The sequence below is a fragment of the Phoca vitulina genome, unplaced genomic scaffold (genome assembly GCF_004348235.1).
Source record: "Phoca vitulina isolate PV1807 unplaced genomic scaffold, GSC_HSeal_1.0 scaffold49, whole genome shotgun sequence".
Classification (NCBI taxonomy): domain Eukaryota; kingdom Metazoa; phylum Chordata; class Mammalia; order Carnivora; family Phocidae; genus Phoca; species Phoca vitulina.
Window position 1 is genome coordinate 2,219,775 of NW_022589752.1, and position 17,696 is coordinate 2,237,470.

Here is a 17,696-nt window from a genome sequence, read left to right on the forward strand (position 1 = left end):
TACCATATCCCTATAAACAGTTCTCACCAGAATTCTTCTAAATCTTGTTTCGGTCTGGTCCTTCTCGGCAGCCCACTGAGCAGAATGCAGCTCTACAATGAAGGCGCAAGAGCTGGGAACAACTTTGAGTCTCTGACTCCTCAGGCTGGCAAAGGCAGGGAGTACTGCTGAGGTTTTACTCTCAGGCTCCAAGGGAAAAGGATACTGAATGTGTAGAAATGCAACACCCCCCTATTGGACAAGCAGAACCATACGCCACAGGAACTCCAGAGGAGATGTATGAACTCTCAACTAGTAAGTGAAGAGGAGAACAGATAATGCTAAAGGGAAGGGAACGCAGTTTCCAAACTGCAAGAGAAAACACAGAAATCAGAAAGAATAAAAGGTCTTCTCCTGAACCACTATCAGTTTCTGGTTAAAATGAAAGGATATGAAGCATTCTCTTAAAGTGTCCCAAATAAACACTGTTGACTTAAGCAAAACACTAACAGTCCTTAATTTTTTCTTCTCTAGCAATATCATTTGATCATGCTCATCCATATAGCATTCAAGTTTCATATTTACTACAAATGATGATGCTATCAATCAATGAAAAGGAAAGGACAGAATGAATGACGTAAGGAAGAATTTGCTGTTTTAGTCCATTTCTTGCTCAACAGAATTTTTCCATTAAAAGGACAATGTTTCATGTTTTGGTTGAATCTTTGAACATCTTCTGATCTGTCTGCCATCATCTGAGTCAGACACCTGACATTAAACTATGTGAGTTAGTATAAGAGAGATATCCAGATTGGTTTATTCCCCATGCTGTTAGTTAACTTCATTGAACTTATAAATGATTAACCAATTATGGAAGAAAACAAAAATCCATCTATTATACTAATTTTTTTAACTAATCTATAAAAAACGGGGAGATGTTCAATCTACAAAATACACATCTGCGTTATACATATACTCATTAGGTGTTTGGAGAATTGATAGTGGAAAGAACAGACAATAAAGATCACATTTTATCCATGAATGTAATTTTGCTTTTTAAATGCATTATGAACATAATCCACTTGAAATAGCTTCCAATTCTATGGAGGAGTCATGTGCTAAAGCATTGGAGCTGGTCTTACTATTTGCCTCTCAGGTATGATGCACACACAGGTTTTAGTTAAAAGCTCCCTAAGAACAGGTAAATACATTATCCTGTTATCATATGCTTATTATATTTGGGAAACATAAGTTAAGAAAACACACCCACATGTGAAGTAATCATAATATTCACACATTTCTATATCTGTCAACCTGCTAAGCACTGAGCAGCACACAGTGCCACCTGACATTTAACCCTTAATTGTTCTTGGTAATCAGGCAGGTCTCCTGCTAAGTCTCTGGGACAGTACTAAAGTGTGAGAAAAGTATAGCGTGTCCCTTACTTCAGGCAAGCTGTATTCTAAACTAATATCTTAGCCAGATTAACTTGTAAATTATTGAAATAGTAATTAAAATCTATAATCAGTTGTAGGCACCTTTTCCTCTACAAAGCAGTAGTACATAAAAATAAGTAAAATGAACAAAGGCATGTATCAGAACATCCTAAAAATACAATATCAAATTTAGAGGTTTACAGTTGCGGTAAGGTGACAGATGTGAAGAGATAACTTTCCTTTGATTCACACCTGGAGGTTACCTGCTAACTTGAATATACTTATCACTCATAAAGTTTCTAACTAAGCTAAATAAATCTGTCTGGGTAATAAATATTTTATTACTATGGCCAAACTTTAGGTAATTCAAGTACCGCTAATGTCAGAGATATTCTTGCAGCCCGCTAATAGTTATTTTTCATGGTAATTATACAAATTAGCTTTTCACAGTACCTGATTTGTATTTGTCTCTTCAGAAAAAAAAAAAAAATAACACTTAAAATTTTCCTAAGGTCAAAAAAACCTATTTCTTTAGTCAATATGACCACAAATAAATTTGATGGGAATATAAAGTAAATAAGTTAGATTTGTATTGCAGAAGGTTTTATTCCCATAGTGTTCCTTTCAACATGTAGAAAATAGATAGTCTGTTGTCTGCACCCGTTTTGAGAGAAGCAAAGAGGTGATACTATAAGCTTAATTTGCTTCATCCCACTACCTTCCATCCCAACTTTTTTTTCTAGACATTATCAGACTGTCTTCTTAAGCAATCATCTTACACTTGCTTTTTAATTAAATCTCTAACATAAAGCAATTAGAAAGTCTAACAAGTAGCTTAGTCATAAAACTATTACACTATAATCAGATAGGATAAATATAAAGGAAATAAATTGAAAATTTATTTGATACTATTGACAGCATCAAAAATTGCTTTTTTATTCATCAGAAACAAGCTAATATTGATATTTAAGGCAAGTATTTTAAATATTTTCATTCTAGGAATATGAAAAAATTGATGGTATTCTGAAAGGAGAAACCTTATGTCTGATTTTTTTTTATTATCTATTACACTGTCTTCTTTTAAAAATTCTAGGAGAGTTCAAGTATTCTTTCTCATGATGCTATTACTAACATTTAGACCATGTTGCTAGTTATGTTTCCTCTAAACAGTATGATGTAAAAGACTTTGCTTACAAATAATGTCTTAGAACATACTTTGTCTATTCATCTCCCACCTGAGAATTGTATTTTTCATTAATCCTAATCAGTTATGACAGGGATGCTTAAAAAAAATATAAAAGATTTCTACTTCTTTACTTTTTAGGATCACTGTTCAATTTGCTCTACCTCCTGAACATTTTTTAACAGACAATGAAACTGTTACTACTTCTGATTTATTTAACAAGTGCTTATTAGTCTGACAGTATTGACCATGTTCGTTTCTAAGGCTGATAATATGGACAAAACAAATCTAAATCCAAATTTTGATCCTGGCATTTAAGTTTTGAATATTCCTTAAAGTTCCAAATCGTCTACAGGTTGGAAAGAATAAAAGAAGACGGACAAGACTCCACCAATGAAGTTAGAAAAAAAGATCACATAAAACTTCCAAAATACATGAACCCCAAGCCACTTATTTATATCCTCTAGACCAAACTTCCTTATTTCTTAAAGAGATGTAGAAGTCTTCTTTTCAGATTTATGACTAAGTTTGAGTGAACAACTCATCTATGGCAGGTGAGCAAACAGAATAAAAATTAACACTCAATGGAAATGACCTACTTATTCAATGAAAGTTGCAATAGTGGAAAAGACAAAAAAAAAAAAAGCTGACTATATATGATAGTGCAGTTATAGCATACATACCACCTTTGGGTAATATAAATATTCAATATTTAGTCTGCAAGATATACTCTATGTGGGTGACTACAGATACACTCACTCGTACAAATTCAATGTAAACAAATAGTAATGAATTACGAGATTTTTGTTTGTATTACCAATTACAACCACAGGGGAAATTATTAAGAAATTTTATATTGTATGGCATTTAAAAAAATATTTTAGCTATTAATATTTCCAAACATGCTGTCTATATTAATAACTCTATTGATTATCACTTGCTTATTTAATTAGCCAGCAAGAAAAGCATGCCTTTGGGTGACCAAAAAAAAAAAAAAAAAAAAAAATGAATTGCTCACCAGGAGGAAAAAAAATGTTAAGAGATTTGAACATCAGAATAGTAAGGGGAAAAGTTTAGTTTAAAAGAGATAATTGAAAAAATACAAATAAAGTTCACAGCAGGAAAGCTTGCTTATATAGAGAAATAGGTTACAGCCTGTTAATATGTAACTACCTTTTTATAAGAACAGTCTGTTAACAGGCTTACAAATCAGACTCAGAGTTTTATTTTCAAAAAGTATAGAGTTGAAGATAATCATGTGCTACTCTGTACATGCTAGAAAACTTACTGTGGTATATTAACAAACAGCAACATTAAGAATTAGTGTGTCCCGATATAAATAACTTCAATATCTACATATGAAATAAGCTATATTTCCAAACAAAAGCTAACTATTTCAAAGAGTTAATATATAGAACTTTGAAAAAATTAATTCAAGACTGTTAAGAAAGCTCAGTCATTCACTGGAATTATCTTGTGAAGATGCTCCCTAATTAAAAAGAGAGAGAGACAGAGACAGAGAGACAGAGAGGAAGAGGAAGAGAAGAAATGAAAGAAGACAGAATTAAAGTATATATGTTGGCTATTTTACTTTCTTCCTTGATCTGATGCTGGCTTCTCTAATATGTGACCACATTCAAGCATTATTTTATTCTCAATACCCTTCTTCTCTTCCATTGCTTCACTTCTAGAATGTTTTAATCTTTGTCCTTTCTTTTTTCGTCTTTTCATATCAAATTCAGTCGTTTGAGCGATGAACAGCTTGACTTAGCATATTTTTAACCAGCTGGTCTAGCACCTAGCTTGCATTGCATAGTCAGATACAACAAATGTTTATACAGAAGGTAGCTTTCATGAAAATGAAAAAAAGCCTGGGTATCATGCATCCTGGCTTTTTTTAGCTTTTTTTTTTAATTCACCATACAGAATACAAAGTTTGAATTCTTTTTAATGGCAAACAAAATTCTATTTTTAGTTCCAAAAAATGAACTTATGCTGGGATAAGAACTCAAATTTAAAAACTGCAATGTGTACTTATAGGAACACGAAGAGGGCTAAAATTCTTTCAAAGCCCTGTTTTACTTGAAACAACATCAAATGGAAGGATATTGCACATATTTCTTTAAATAGGAACTACTTAATTACAAATACACTTATTCCCATCATGGCAAAAGGGGAAAATGTAAGTAAATCAAAATTAGTTTAAGACAACTAGCACAAAAAGTAGCTACTAAAACTTAGAAAGGGAGCATCCCCATTCCCCCTTTCTTGACATTTCAAGAGTAATATACTGATACATTACTGTGATGTTAAATTTTCTTTTCTTTTTTTTAAATCTACTCTCTTCTATCAACAAAAGGTCATGTGCTTTACTAAGCAGCCTCCAAAGTTTTACGGAAGGATCAAATAGGAACTTATAGCCTCCGTTTTAACCACCACTGAAACATTCTGTCACCCCAGAAATTACAAGACAGAGATATTGAAAACGGTAACACTCTGTACAAAAGCATTTAAAAAGGTGAAGAGGGGAGAAAAATATCAATGAAGGAAGAAAGTAAGAGAGTGAATGAGAAAGAGAAAACCAGCGAGTGAAAGGGAGAGAGATGCTTAATGTTCATTTAATTTCCTGTGATAGGACACAACCTAAAAACATTAGCAGAAATCTCGGAGACTTTGCCAATCAGTTCAATTTGGTCCGGGCAATCACAACAAAAATCAGCTAACAAGATTGCAGAAGCACTAGCTAAAAGCTTTTCTAACAAACACGTTTTAGGGAAGCATCTTCCAATTGATTCAGAGATGACTGTAAAATGAGAGTTGTACTTCAATATATTAGGGGGGAAAACTGTACTCACCTTTCAAACTCCTGAGGTAAATCAGGGTCAGTAAGCATGCTGGAAAAGCACAATTTCCCTTTGTCACAGCAACCACCTATGATCGTCTCCAACTGAACCTGTCAAGTGAGTCCAAACCTTCTAAACCAATTGATTTTCTCTCTCTTCTCTTCTCTTCTCTCTCTCTCACTCCCTCTCTCCCTCCCTCCCTCTCTCCCTCTCTCTCAATCTCTCTCTCTCTCCCCCTCTCCCCCCCCACCCTCTTCTCCCTCTCCTAGGACTCCTTGACCAGTCTCTTAAAGGGGTAGCGCACTTCCAGCAGCGGGGTCTGGCTGCTCCCCCCTCCGCGGAGCCGCACGCTCCGGCTGCAAGGCACTAGACAACCTCAGGGTGCCTGTCCTTTCCTTTTAATTCTCTCTTCTAGACATCACCGAATGTGAGAAGTCAACTCATTTAACACGTCTCCCATACTCTCTCTCCTCTAAATAATAAAAGTCACACGCGCGCGCGCGCGCACACACACACACAGACACACTCATACACACACAAAACAGTATGATTTTTTAAAATGCATTTACTGCTGATTAAAAGAGAAATCTGCATACTAAGAGAACCAGGACTAACTGTATTTATTAATTAATTACGCAAAAAAAATTAAATGTTGGTAATATCATTTTTACACAAAGAATTGTTATTCCTTCTCACCCCTTTCTAGGCTCTCTCCGTGCGCACACGGAAACACACACACACACACACACACACACTCACATACACACAACAATCAAGCATTGTTCTGAGGGAAGAAAAGCAACTTTGACAGATTGAAATATAGCAGAGGCCCCTTCAAGGAAACCTGTAAACAACTTGTCACTCACTCTGTCGGTCTCACTGTTAGCTCGTGCTTTCCACAAAGTGGTGCGAACGTCCTGGCAACCCGACCAAAGTTTCCTCAGCTCCAAACTCCATAAAACACGATGTGCGAGGTGGAGGGGAACAGGTATCCACATACCAAAATAACACGCACACGAGGGAACAAAAACCCAAACCAAACCAAAAAATGAAAACAAAAAGATGGTACTAACAAACTGTCCTGTTTGGGATTGCTGGGGAGGGCAGGGGTAGGAAGCGCTCCCCTGGCTGTGGATCTCTTTAATTTCCTCTGCCCAGGCAGCCACAGATAACAAGGTGGACAAACTAAGGCTTTACAGATCCTAAGCTGGCTGGCAAGGCACAGCCTCCATAGCAGTTCCAATTATCTAGATAAAAATCTGGCAGGCGAGGAAGGTAATCAGGTAATGTACCTTTGACATGAAATGACAGAGGCACATACACACACAGAGAAAGACACTTACACAGACACGCATGCAGAGATGGTGGCTGCCCCGTGCACCGCAGCATCTGGTCAGGGAGTAAGCACACACTCACCAACACGAGATAGTGTGCATTCTTCACACACACACACACACACACACACACACTCAGTCACTCACACACGCTCTCCACTCCTACTGGGAGGGTTCATTCTGCACAAAAGGCTACATTACAGAGCCCGCCCCAATAAGGGAAAGAGAGAAAAAAAAGCCTTCCATTGTTGAGAGGGCAGGTCAGTTGATTAGATTTTCTGTGGAGAATTCCACGAGGAAATTCCCTTCAAAGCCGAAGTGATTAACTGGGGGCTATTCTGGAAATGGAGCAGACAATGGCTCAATAGTCTGCACAGCCAATGTCCAGGCTGGCACTGAACTCACTTTAAAAAAAAAAATAAAAGCCAGACTCCCTGTTCTTTTCCACACATTCCCCCCCAACCCCCTCCACTCCTTCCAACTTCCCCTCCCAATTCCTTTTATTTTGCAGCTGGACAACATTAAGGGCCTTTAAAACCACAAGGGTTGACCCCATAGCAGTTTGATTAGGTCCCACTTTTTTTTTTTTCTGGCGACAGACAGACAGTAAGTTTACTTTTTTAGACATACACAATGAGACACCTTACACATATTCCAAACAGCAAAAGCAATTATTAACCTTCTCATATTAATAAATGTATTCTTCATTGAAAGCTTATACATTTTTTGACAAAGTTGATAATAACTTAATAATGGGATCCATCATTCACAGGGTATCCTAAAAATAAATGTACATATATGACAAAATCAATGTGGAATAAGATTTAAGCATGTCACTGTGGAGTTAAGACACTAACAAAACACAGAATTATGACCCACCCTGAAAAAGCTGTTAACAAGGGATGTGGCAAAAATGACTTGATGCTGACATGATTTTCTTTTTCAGCAGTTGGGGAAGGGGGAAGGATATTACTCACTATTCTTCCTTGTCGTTAGCTTCAAATTATTATTTTTTTTATTACAGCAACAACCCATTCCTACACAGAAAAATAAGAAAATTGTTGCATTTATTTTAAGTACCTATATTTTTCAGCCCTTGTGGGACCTACAGTCTAATACAGTCTAATTGATAAAGTATACAAGAAATAATTTTTTATATTGTTAACAGTGGTTATGGGAATTAGGGAATGGTAGCTGCATGGCTGCACACACTTTAAAAAATAGTTTTAAAAGATTTCCTAAATAGGGTATCTTGTTTCATCTTATATCAATAGAGAAAAATGAAGAAGGGGGGGTGAGTTACAAGGGGCAAGGGGAGCTGAAGTCAGGAAGAGGAGAAGGCAGCAAGGAGAGGATGCAGGGAGAGCACAAGAAGGAGACATTGTGGCAGCATAAAGATAGAAACAAAGATAATGGCCATAAGGCAGGATGCTGAGATCCGTATGGTCCCAGCTGCTGTCTAGTACAGCTACTACCTCTGGTTGTTTCTCTGTAACTCCAATCCAGAAGGTCATCAGAGCAGGTAAGAAAGAGAACATGAGTTTTTGAGACCAACTATACTATAAAGGAAAGATGCTTCTATCAGAATCTTCCTTGTCTTTGGTTTTATTTTCACAGACATTTGATATATGTATTTGTAAGTATACATATGTCGAATAAACACAATGAGCATATAGGAAAATGTTAAATGGTTTGGAAGTTAGTTTACAATCTCAACATGTTTCTATAAACATTCCTATAGCCATTCAAAAACAAATTATTTCTTGCACAATCATGCCTGCTAAACAAACTGAAACAGACTAGGAACTAGACAGAAAATTTGCCAAATATAATAATGATTATTCTAATAATGATACTTTGAATTAATGGAACTCTAAGCTCATAAGGAATTTCGTTCACATAAATTAGCTCATGGATCATAAGCAGCATAGAAAAGAGTGGGATGGTATATATCCTTGTTTCCCAGTGTTTAAACTTGGGCAACAGGAGTTTAAAGTCATACAGCTAATTAGTGGTCCATTTGTTACTTAAAGCCAGATCTTATTTCACTTGTGACACCATAATACAGAATAAAATGACAATCCAGAATTTATAGCTGAACGAACATCCCAAGATGGTCTTACTTTTAAGAGACCTAAAGGCTTTCAAATAATTGTTAGTAAAATTAAATTTGATATAATCTCATCGGCACTAAGTTAGTGCTGTGTTTGATGGTTGAATGGAATAATTTTTAAATGTATCTCTCTAGGCCGCAAAAGTTTTCTTTCATTTGAATTCTATATTGCAAATTAGCATTTCTGCAAGATTTTAGAACGTCAGGAAAAGAGAAGGCAGTTCCAAAATATTCCTCTCAAATCCTGTCATTGGTAATCTTACTAAGTGATTGAATTTATCCAATCAATCCAGTGTTTGATAGTAAATTATTATCATAAATCTCTTTATTTTACATTAAATGTTATAATGTTTAAATATGTGTTAATGACTAGCACATGATAGGTGTTAAACAAATCTACATTCTTTATCAATTATCTGAAAAGTTTAAGATATCCAGTCTGTTATATATCTGATATTCTCTACATAAGAACTAACACCCCAATGTGATTTTGCTACATTATTATAAGTAGGTCTCCAGAAGGTTTCATAATGTATGTGAATTTAGACACAATTTACTTTAGCATTCACTAAACAACTATTAAATGCTTACCAATAAGTTAAGTACAACAGCTTTTTTTAAAGTTAATTGATTAATTATTTATTTATTTAAGTAATCTCTACACCCAACGTGGGGCTTGAACTCATGACCCCAAGATCAAGAGTAGCATGCTCTTCTGACTGAGCCAGCCAGGCACCCCTAGTTAAGTCCTACAGCTTTAAAAGAAGTCAAGAAAAATTTGTAACAAATCTAATTATACATACACACACAGAAGAGGCTAAAATTCAAGTTGTTTCAGATCCAAGCCCTCTAAAGTAAATACGGTAAGAAAAGTTAGAACCAAAATAAATATGCAAATGAACAAAAAACAATGATGATAACTGAACAATAATTAAATTGGTAGGAAATATAAAAATGTCTAGAAACAGATATACAAATATAAATACATCTTCAGAGAAGAACAGAGTACAACCTACAACAGAAACTCCACAAAACAATTTTTCATTTAATGAGTCTCTTTGACACTGCTGAAGCAGTATTATGGAAAATGGAATGAACCTGAAAGAGTGTGCTTTTGAGCTCATGTTGTTTCCATTGCAAATATAAAAAGGAGACTCACACAGGCTAAGGAAATATAAGATATGCTGGGGAACACTGCTGGAAAATTCTCAAAGAGAATATCAGGAACTTTTAAGATCATAAACAAGTTATTTCCAAATTTAACCCTTTGCATACATTGTTTCAAGCAAGCATTTCTAATATTTTTCTTCTCATTTTAAAAGTAAGTGTTTCATTCCTCTATTTTAAGATATAATTGTTAAACATCTATTTTAATAACTGAAATTTCAGTATGTTGTCACAGGTACAGATTACATTTTAATATTTTATAAATGTCCCTATCATCAAGCTACAGCTTTCACATTTTATGGAATTTGGAAGGTTATTTTTGAGAAATAAAACTTTTAGTATTACAACCACAATAAATTTAAACCAAATCAGTGTCAGACAATAGCAACATTAAATTGACTTAACCTGACACAAGAGGCATTAAGAAAATATACACCTATTTTCCCCTGTAATGTTATTTACTTTGTCACAAAAACATTTAAAAAGAACCCACCCTCTTTAAAAAAAAAAAAAATTATCCAACAAATGTACATCTGTGAGTCATTCACCAAATGCCTGATGAGCTGACGATGACCTACCATGTATAGCTTAAAGTGGACTTTAAGTAGACAAGAGTCTCGCAATCGGACCTCTTCAGAAAAACACCTTAGAAATTCAATAATTCATCCTCTTAAGAATACCTAAAATTTCAATTTCCCGTAATACATTTTTTTTGCCAGGACATCGGCATATAATAAGAGCTTATAAATTCAAGGTTTTTGTACCCTCCTACTTTCTGTATTGCCAGTTGGTTAGAATATGAATTTCCTCAGATCACATTTTTGACCAACTAGTGTTCTTTAAGTGTTCTTTTTCATTTTAGAAACTCGAGTCCCATACTTCTCTCAAAGATGATGGTGTTCCCAGTAATAATTCCCACTGTTTGATATCTTACTATTTATCTCCTTTAGAATAATTCAAAGTAACTTAAAATCATAAATTTTATCTCTTGAGAACTTTCCCCCAAAACTGTGATGCATATAAAACAAATTATCTCATTTAATATTCAAACAACTACATGAGATATGTAGCTGCTTTATCCCACCTACAAATGAAGGACCCATGGCTAACAAACAAAAATTAATGTATCTGAGGTCCCAAAACTAATAGGTGCAGAAATGGAGAACACCAAACTTACGACCTACGACCTCTCCTCTAAAGTTCTCTAAAGGCACCAAATGCTGATTTATCTCAATATAGCTTAATAGCAATTAAATATTGAGTGCACAGGAAAGTGCTCATAAGTATGTTTTAATGCTAAGTGAATGTCCAAACTGGACAAAGTCAGGTTGAGTAATGACTACCCCATCCTTACATATAACTTGATATAAAAGATGGTTCTTTGTACAACAATTAAAAACAGTTAACTAATAGTACTCATCCCATTTATGGTGATAATAAGCATCAGAATTAGTACTAATCATAAAACTTGGTTCTTTTAAAAAATAATTTCTAAACATTCTCTTTCTTAATATGATTATAATTTTTGGAATCCCGGGGAAAATACAGGGGCCTATTTTGCTGGTCCCCATGTAATTACTTTGCAATGGAATTTCTGTATTATAGAAAGAGTCATTTCAGGTAAAGTGTGTCTATTAGGAAGATAAGAACAACTGAACTTACACTTTCATTTTTTTACTCATTACACAATCATCTCTCCTTGTGATAAGTGGTGATGTCTACTGGTTGTCAGTTCATGAGAATGAGAAGGACATGAACCAATCACTCTGGTGGTAAAAATCATGACTCCTATTGAGTAAAAAAAATCCATATAAACCATGAGAATAGAAGCCATTCACATGGGACCATACCTTAAAAGAGTGCTCTTGACCATCGAACTTTTTGTATTATAATTTATCAACCTGGAAAGAAATTCAGGGAATGTACTGCTCTGGCATTTTACCTAGAGGCAAACGCCAAGTGAGAAGTAGCACCATAATATTGCTACAACGTGGTTTGGGTTCTTACATAGTAGATAATTTCTGCAAAATATTTTAGTACACATTTTTCAGGGAAGCCTTTTTACGTAGTTGTATATATGTCTTGATATTAACTAATCAGAGTAGAAATAAGAGCTAAAACTCAGCTAAAACTGAGTAAAGTATGAAAACATTTGAACACTTAGCTTCTTAAGTTAACTACACCTGTCTATCGTCTATAGGCTACCTTTGATTGCATACTAAGTAAATGATAAATAAATCTTATTCATAGTAAATGAAAAAGTTACCTATTAATGATGTTCAATCTACTTACATCTAGAGCAGCCCAGGGGAAAAGATTGTGGCTAAGCTGCAAGTTAGGAGCTTGTGTTTAAGACAGCCTCTAGTCCCTCCTTACTAGTGGCATAGTCTTACCTAAGTCTCCAACATCTCAGGGAAATGATTTTTTTTTTTAAAGATTTTATTTATTTATTTGACAGAGAGAGACATAATGAGAGAGGGAACACAAGCAGGGGGAATGGGAGAGGGAGAAGCAGGCTTCCTGCTGAGCAGGGAGCCCGATGCGGGGCTGGATCCCAGAACCCTGGGATCATGACCTGAGCCGAAGGCAGATGCTTAACAACTGAGCCACCCAGGCGCCCCTCAGGGAAATGATTTTTAAGGTCCTTCTCAACTCTCAAATTCTGACTCTATAATCTCTCCTTTGATAAATCAAATTATAATTTGCAAAATAAAATTTCTTACACTTCTCAGTTTTATCCCAATTATATCCCCTTTTAAAAAAGTTTGCAACTAGTTCTTAAGGTTTATTTTAATCCTTTAAAGTATGTCATAACTTTACATTCACACAATATAAGATGATGAGGAAAATAAATGTTTTATTAATGAAAGTTAATTCTGCTAATTTTGATGAAGTTAAAATCACCAGGAGAACTTAACTGGTTACAGAAAATGACCATGTTTTCAAAAGAACTAATTTTATGACAAAATTAATCTGTTTGTGATTCTGAAAATTTGTTGTACTTGAATTTTCAAGTCACAACTTTCATTTTCTCCAGGAAATACAATTACGTTTATTAGCTTTACCTAATTCAGTGAGAGAATTAAAAGCAGTTTCTTACTACATTGAACATGCATATATGTGTGATAACAGTGACTGGCATGCATAGAGAAATAAGTGTAAGGGCTTCTACCTTCATCCAGAATTTTACATCAAATGAGAAACTCAAAGATAAACTAAAAAGTTGAAATGTTAGAAATCCTAACAGATAAATTGTGTTCAAGAAAGCCTAATTTTTAAGTGAATTTTGTGGACACTCTATAGAACCTCTGCCAAATAGCTTCTTTTATTAACAAAAATGACTTACTGCCATAATTTAGAAAATAATTCAGTCAGACTATACACAGGATGAAAATGCAAGAAAACAGATATTACCAAAAGAATGTATTCATTTGATTACTCAATATGTATAGAATCTTTAATTCATACTTGTATTGTAAACCATCTATATATATGTCAAGATTTTATTGTTTATACTTCACATTTCATAAATGGGGGAAAAAGATAAGTTGATATTTGTAAACTTCCCTGAAGCTGAAGAACTATTTAGGTATCAAGTGGTATATTAGTATTTTAAAATACCTATTAATTAACTCTAAACAAATCATGGGTCTGTAATCAGAAATATTTATTTTAAAATCTCGCTTAAAGTCAAAGCATAGATTAAAAGACTATATAAGCATTTGTAACATATGCCAGCATCCTAAGAACATCTTGGGAAAAAAAAGAAAAAAAAAATGTATATAACACACGTCCTTCCTCATTTGGGGACTAAACTTCAGATTTACTCAGTCTTTATGAGTGGGCCATTATTCTTAATTTTAATGAGCAAGTCAACTTAATAAACATTGTTCTACTATTGAGTGTGTACCCTGAATTTTATTAGACTAGAAAAAAGAAAAAATTAATATACATAATGTTTTTAATGAGCATCTTTTCTGGCCAGAGCACTCTAATAAAAGGTGAGGACACAAAGACAATTTTTTTGCCCCCAAGGAATTATGACCTGGTATAACATATGAACATTCTTGTCTGTTCCAAATATATATAGATATATAGACATATATAGATGTCTATGTCTTCAGATATATAGATATCTCAAGTTTTTACCAACTAGAAATCTATTTTTACACAGATTAATTCATTTAATTTCAAAAACAAAACTAGAGTATCTTAGTTACTGATATTAGTTCCATGTCACAGAAAAAGTAAGTTAAGTACAGGAACAGAAATTAACTAGCTTCTGGGATACCTGGGTGGCTCAGTTGGTTAAGCATCCAACTCTTGATTTAGGTTCAAGTTGTGATCTCAGGGTAGTGAGATCAAGCTCCCTATCAAGCTACCCACTGGGCATGGAGTCTGCTTAAGATTCTCTCACTCCCTCTCCCTCTGCCCATCCCCCACCTCTAAAAAAATTAACTAGCTTCTGAATACACAGTTTGTCAGATGAAGAACCACAATTTCAACCCAAGTTTTCCAATTACAAATCTAGTGCCTATTACACTGTATAAGAGAGCTACTTCCAAAAGTTATATGCAATCCAAAATAAAATGATAAAAGTATTAATTAGTGGAAAAAATAACATTCTCTGGGGAGTTTAAGTAACAAGTGATCTTAAGAAATGGTGACCATTTTCTGAACTTCAAGAATTTAGAATTAGTCTGTTGGAGTTAATAAAATATAGATCAGAGAATCAGTTGAAAACCCCAGAAGCACTATGAGAATTTAAAATTACAGAGGGGGAAAAAAGTAATATGTAGTAAACAATAGCTTTCATATATATGATTAATATCCAGCTATTAAGAGATAATTAAGGGGAAAAAAAGACTCCATTAAGATTAGCAACACAAAAGATAAAATAGCTAAGAAAAAACTCATTCACATACAAGATTTTTTGAAGAAAGTTTTAACATATATTGAAAGACATACCATGTTCCTGGATAGGTAGCATCAATATCATAGAAAATATCATTTCCTTCTAAATTAATGAACAAACTTAGTGAGTTCAAATTAAAATACCAGCATATGTTTAAAGCACTAGATAAATTCATTCAAAAGTTAATGTGAAAACAAACAACAAACAAAACAAAGAGGACTAATTAGAAAAGCTCTTAAAAAGAATATGGGCTCAGATTATCAGAAATTAAAAGATAATATAGAGGCTCAATAATTTTTAAATAGATGTATATTGAATGGATTCAAAGACCAAAGGAATAAAAAGGAAAGTACAAACACAGAGGGGGGAATTAGTATATTCTATTAGTAAATGATATAGGCTGCATTCAACAAATGTTCTATGATTACCTCATGACCAATGCAAACAGGAATATAAATTCCAAATGGATAAAGATTCAAATGTAAAGAATAAAAAAAATGTAAATCTACCAGAAGGGAACATGAACAATTTCCAATATAATTTTGGAGTTGAGAAGTCTTACTAACAATGGATCAAAATTCAGAAGCCATAAAATTCAAAAAAACAAATAAATCTAATCATATAAACACAAAAACTTCTGAATGATAAAAGGCACCATAAAGGGGGCGCCTGGGTGGCTCAGTTGGTTAAGAGACTGCTTTTGGCTCAGGTCATGATCCTGGGGCCCTGGGGTCCTGGAATCGAGCCCCACATCGGGCTCCCTGCTCAGCCGGAAGCCTGCTTCTCCCTCTCCCACTCCCCCTACTTGTGTTCCCCCTCATGCTGTCTCTCTCTCTCTGTCAATTAAATAAATAAATAAAATCTTAAAAAAAAAAAAGGCACCATAAAAAGCCAAAAGACATGAGACAAGTTGGGAAAAAAATATGCAACCCATATCAAAGGAAAGAGCTAGTCTCCATAAAATGTGAAAAGGTCTTTGAAATTAGTAATAAAGAGATCAACAATCCAATAGTAAAACAGGCAAATAATATAACTTGATCAAAGAAAAGAAAATAGAAATGGTTCTTAAAGAAAGGAGAGATGTTCAGCAGCCTTTAATACAAATAAAATTTACAAGGACAATGTGATAATCATTGTTTTTAAACCTATCAACATGGCAAAAAATCAAAACTTTGTTGAATATTTTATCCATTTCTTTGGTCAATAGAATATGGAGCTTTCCATATGAAAGATTCATTTGGCTCAGCCACCTCATCTTGTTTCTGCCTTCCATCATGAGAATAACATATGCCCAACCAGAACTAATCACCTCAGCCTAGATCTTACAATGAGAAGAGACCTGGAGCCAAATGTACCCCAGACCAGTCCAATCTAGCCAACATGCAGCTGACTCACAGCAAACCCAGAGAAGAAAAAAAAAAATTAATTTAATCTAAGGACAGAGTAGGATTGTTTGTTACAGCAAAAGCTTACTACCTCATGTAACATAAGACAAAAAAAATTAAATTTAATCTACGGACAGAGTGGGATTGTTTGTTACAGCAAAAGCTTACTACCACTTACCGTCTGTTTATGACTTATGGAAACAAGCATTCTTGTATATTACTAGTAGAAATGTACATCATCTAACCCTTATGGATGGCAATTTGGAAATACCTACCAAAATTACAAAGCAAATTCCAATCCTGGGAATTTATTAGAGATATACTTTGACATGTACAGAATGTTATATATCCAAAGTTAGTCACTATAGAACAGCATGTAATAGCAGAGGACTGGTAACAACCCATAGGCCTATTAATTAGGGATACAACAACACAATGGTATACTATACAGCTATTTTAAAAAGACTATAACTATGCACTGATACAAAAAAGAACTTCAATAAATTGTTGATATATAGTAAGTGAAAAAGCAAGATCCATAACTGAGAACTGAACACAGTATGCTACAAAATGTGTGAAAATAAGACATAGAGTTTCTTTTTGCTTATATGTGCATCGGCAGACAATGGAAGAACACATAAGAAAATGAAACAAAAATAATTATAATGGTGGGGCAAGGGGAGGTGGGACTGAACAGACTGAAGATAGGTGAGTTAAAACTTTTTGCTAGCTTCTTATATTTTTATATTTTATATATTTTCATTTTGAATGCAAATCCATTTCTTTTGCAAAAACCTTAAATATACATAAATCAAATAATTTAAATACACATCTAATTGAACTAAAAACTCTCCAAGGGTTATCTATAAACTATACATATTTCTCAGATTCAGAAAGGCAGACCCCACACAAACATATTGTCAGAGACCTGTAATAATATATAACATATTTGTTATTAAAAAGCATTTTACCTGCTAGAAAGACCAAAATTCTCATTTTTAATTATAATCCTCAATTTAACAATATTTTCATAGAATACAATTTCAGTTTCCGAAATAAATGTTTCTTCAATTGAAATTCAAAGATCCCAGTGAATCTATTCTTGGGGCTATATAATTTTTTTCTTTTAAAGAAGCTATATATAACTCAAGTTTGAGAGATGATAGCCTTATAAGTGAAAAGTCCTTAATATGCCATACTTGGCTCCGTCATGGTCTCCTTATCCAGCCTTATCTCTCCCTACACACCATGAACTTCATTCTCCAACTACGTTGGACTGATATAGTTGCCGGCAAACAGTCTGCTGTTTCTTCTCTTCAATGTTTTTGTGTGAAATGTGCA

At 34.2% G+C, this 17,696-nt stretch overlaps 1 protein-coding gene across 16 annotated transcripts in view; it reads right to left on the reverse strand.

The window, feature by feature from the left end:
* The window catches only part of SOX5 (SRY-box transcription factor 5), a 1,002,891-nt gene that overhangs the window by 392,824 nt on the left and 592,371 nt on the right, over positions 1-17,696 (reverse strand). The window contains exon 1 of one of the 16 annotated variants that reach the window (XM_032432687.1): positions 6,785-7,120. The exons of 12 other annotated variants lie outside the window; for them this stretch is intronic. Coding sequence is in view for 1 of the 4 variants with exons in the window: in XM_032432681.1 (XP_032288572.1) it covers positions 5,454-5,491 (38 nt within the window). In the remaining 3 variants the exon portion in view is untranslated. 3 more of the 16 variants (XM_032432689.1, XM_032432681.1, XM_032432686.1) reach the window with 3 other exon arrangements.